Source organism: Opisthorchis viverrini (genome assembly GCF_000715545.1).
Source record: "Opisthorchis viverrini unplaced genomic scaffold opera_v5_135, whole genome shotgun sequence".
Classification (NCBI taxonomy): Eukaryota; Metazoa; Platyhelminthes; class Trematoda; order Opisthorchiida; family Opisthorchiidae; genus Opisthorchis; species Opisthorchis viverrini.
The window spans coordinates 1,237,042-1,239,596 of NW_008751792.1; the positions used below are offsets into that span (position 1 = coordinate 1,237,042).

Genomic DNA, 2,555 nt, shown 5'->3' on the forward strand with positions numbered 1-2,555 from the left:
CGGGTTATGTTCGGGACCGGCTGGGATATTTCTTCGAGATTTAAGTAGTGCCACCGTTCGGTCTGATATCCAGTGCTTGAGTGCGCCTGGATGGGTCGTGCCACAGGCAAAATTCCCAGCACTATGCAAAGAGTTGACATTCTCGCCCCAGTATGAGTTGAGCACTTGGAAGAGACTATATATTTTTCAGACACCCCATCTCACAATCTTTCTCCCACCGAAAAAACGTCGACGCGCGCCCTACTGTCCGTATTCAGAAGGTCGTGTTCCATCCTTACTGACATATTCTACGTCTGTGTTCATTTTATTTAAGTAGGCATGTGCTTGAGGTCCTTCGGAGTTTTCCTGACCTGTTCTCACACTTCGCTGCAGTTACTATCTCCATCTGCCAACAATAATTGTTAAGCAGGTTATACTGAGGGTAGACGCATGAGTTTTCGTCGGATTTGTATGCATGACTCAATTATCGGAAGTTCCGCTGACTTTCATGGAAGTCCGCTCGGGGCTTTACTTTTGCTCTTGCTTGAGGCATGTTTGTATCCATGTTGTAACGAGATCAATGATTTTTGGTCACATAACATTTGCGCATTCCACTGATCTTGAAGTGCAGCATCTCATGGCATTTCAGCTTCTTATCCAGAAAGACGGATGCAAACTGCATAGAGTATTGTACAACATAGGTTGTCCTGCTGTTTTCCATAATATAGTCATTTCGTTCCAAAGGTCTTTACCTGCTGCAGTGATCATGGTGTGTAAAGTTTCGCAAAAATCAGTTCTGATATTAGAGCAATTTTACTTGGATATGTTTTCGGTGACGTGCTGCAACAAGCCACATACATATTAAGGATTATTACCTGAGATGACATGAAGCCTCGACACTTGTCATCACCATCATCAACTGTAAGGATGGCGTACTTATTGCTGATGCTAGTACCACAAGCAGCCTCTCGTTGGTTCGTCTCGTACAAATTGAACTTGCACGATAAATTCCTCATTTGCGAAGGATGGCACTTTAGGTAAGTCACTGGAGTTTGTACAGGAAAGCCGTTACATCTGGGGAAAATACAGATTTTAACTGGAGAAAAAACACTTAAAAACAATTGCAGTGCACATGAACCAACATAAGGCGACAATTATTTATTGAGCTCCTCATACGTCCCGAAAATGAAAAATCGAAAGGTTGTGGTATTGGAGATATTCATCGACGTGAGACAAAGTTAGGGTTGTTATATTAACTCGGAGTTGGTGAGGGTTCCTACCACCAGCGAGATGCGGAAATTGCGCCCTATTTTCAAGACAATTCAAAAATGATCAGCACCAAGTGCGTCAATAGAAACCCATTCTGAAACAGTAAAACAAGATGCCTCAAGTTCAGTTCATAAGAAAACAAACACCCTCGGACATGGGCACAAGAAGAAGTTGCGAGCATAGATATCTCTGACCGGTAATGAAATTATTACTTGGCGACCTTTGGCAGCTATTAACAGTGACCATCAAAGGCCCCTTACAGTGCGAAAGAGCTGGTCGATCATCATAACAACGCCGCTGTTCAATGCCAGGGATTTTATTAGTGGCATTCCTAGTCCGAACAGGGGTTCACCAGTTTCTTGCTGATAGTGGATAAACTTTCAGGAAAACCCCGAGTTACAGATCACATTCTCACGGATAAGGGATTGATACACTGGATAGAGGCATTCCCGGATCAGATTGGTTCTCCATGTCCAGGGATTTTCAGTCACCTGAAAGGAAAGCACTGCTCTTTAAGTTCTCAGCGCGGCACAATAAACTTGCCAGCGCGGGGACCCGCATAAGCAGGTTGTAAAATTGCTTTGAACCCGGTATTAGATGGAAAGTGGCCACCGTATGCAGGAAGTTGATCGAAGTGCCAACTACCCGAATTCAGAAAAATTGTTGCCCGACCATCGCGCGGTACGTTCGAAATCGGTAATTGCTTTGCGGTATTAGATGGAAAGTGGCCACCGTATGCAGGAAGTTGATCGAAGTGCCAACTACCCGAATTCAGAAAAATTGTTGCCTGCCCATCGCGCGGTACGTTCGAAATCGGTTTCGTTTTTCCCTCGTGCAAATTCGTGAAAATTTTTTTCGTTGTTCAATCTATTCACAGAGTGCACACGAGTAATTGTTGAATTTTATTACTCTAACCCTTTATATTTTGCGCACACCTATTTTACATGTAGTCCGAAACACGACGTCAATCCATACCGATCGCCCTCCGCAGCCATTGGTAGACCACAATAGATGTGGGCGGAATGGCTGCCCGTCGAACGTCAAACGCGGTATGCAGTCCCCCGAACGGTACCCAATCCCCAGTGCAGATGCCGAAAGACCACTGCCAGTGTTCGGCTTTAATCAGGATACTCGACGCGAAATTAAGGCGTCTTTCGAAGGCATTGGAGGACTCAGGCGCTAAGAATGCAGCGACCTGGGCGAAAGTCGACAAGTAACTTTCCTCGCTGAACCAATACCTCGCTATGTCCATACCGGGTCCCATGGCTGCGAAGAAAGTCATACAACTTTCTGACGCGGCTATAAAA

General features: G+C 45.0%; 1 protein-coding gene across 1 annotated transcript in view; it reads left to right on the forward strand.

Moving 5' to 3' along the window:
- Positions 1-2,140, forward strand: part of T265_06537 (hypothetical protein) — a gene marked incomplete at both ends in the record, with an annotated part of 89,354 nt that extends 87,214 nt beyond the window's left edge. Inside the window, one exon of the mRNA XM_009171820.1 lies at positions 2,126-2,140. Within this exon, the coding sequence (XP_009170084.1) occupies positions 2,126-2,140 (15 nt within the window). The remainder of the gene's footprint in view (positions 1-2,125) is intronic.
- Between the last annotated feature and the right edge of the window lie 415 nt (positions 2,141-2,555).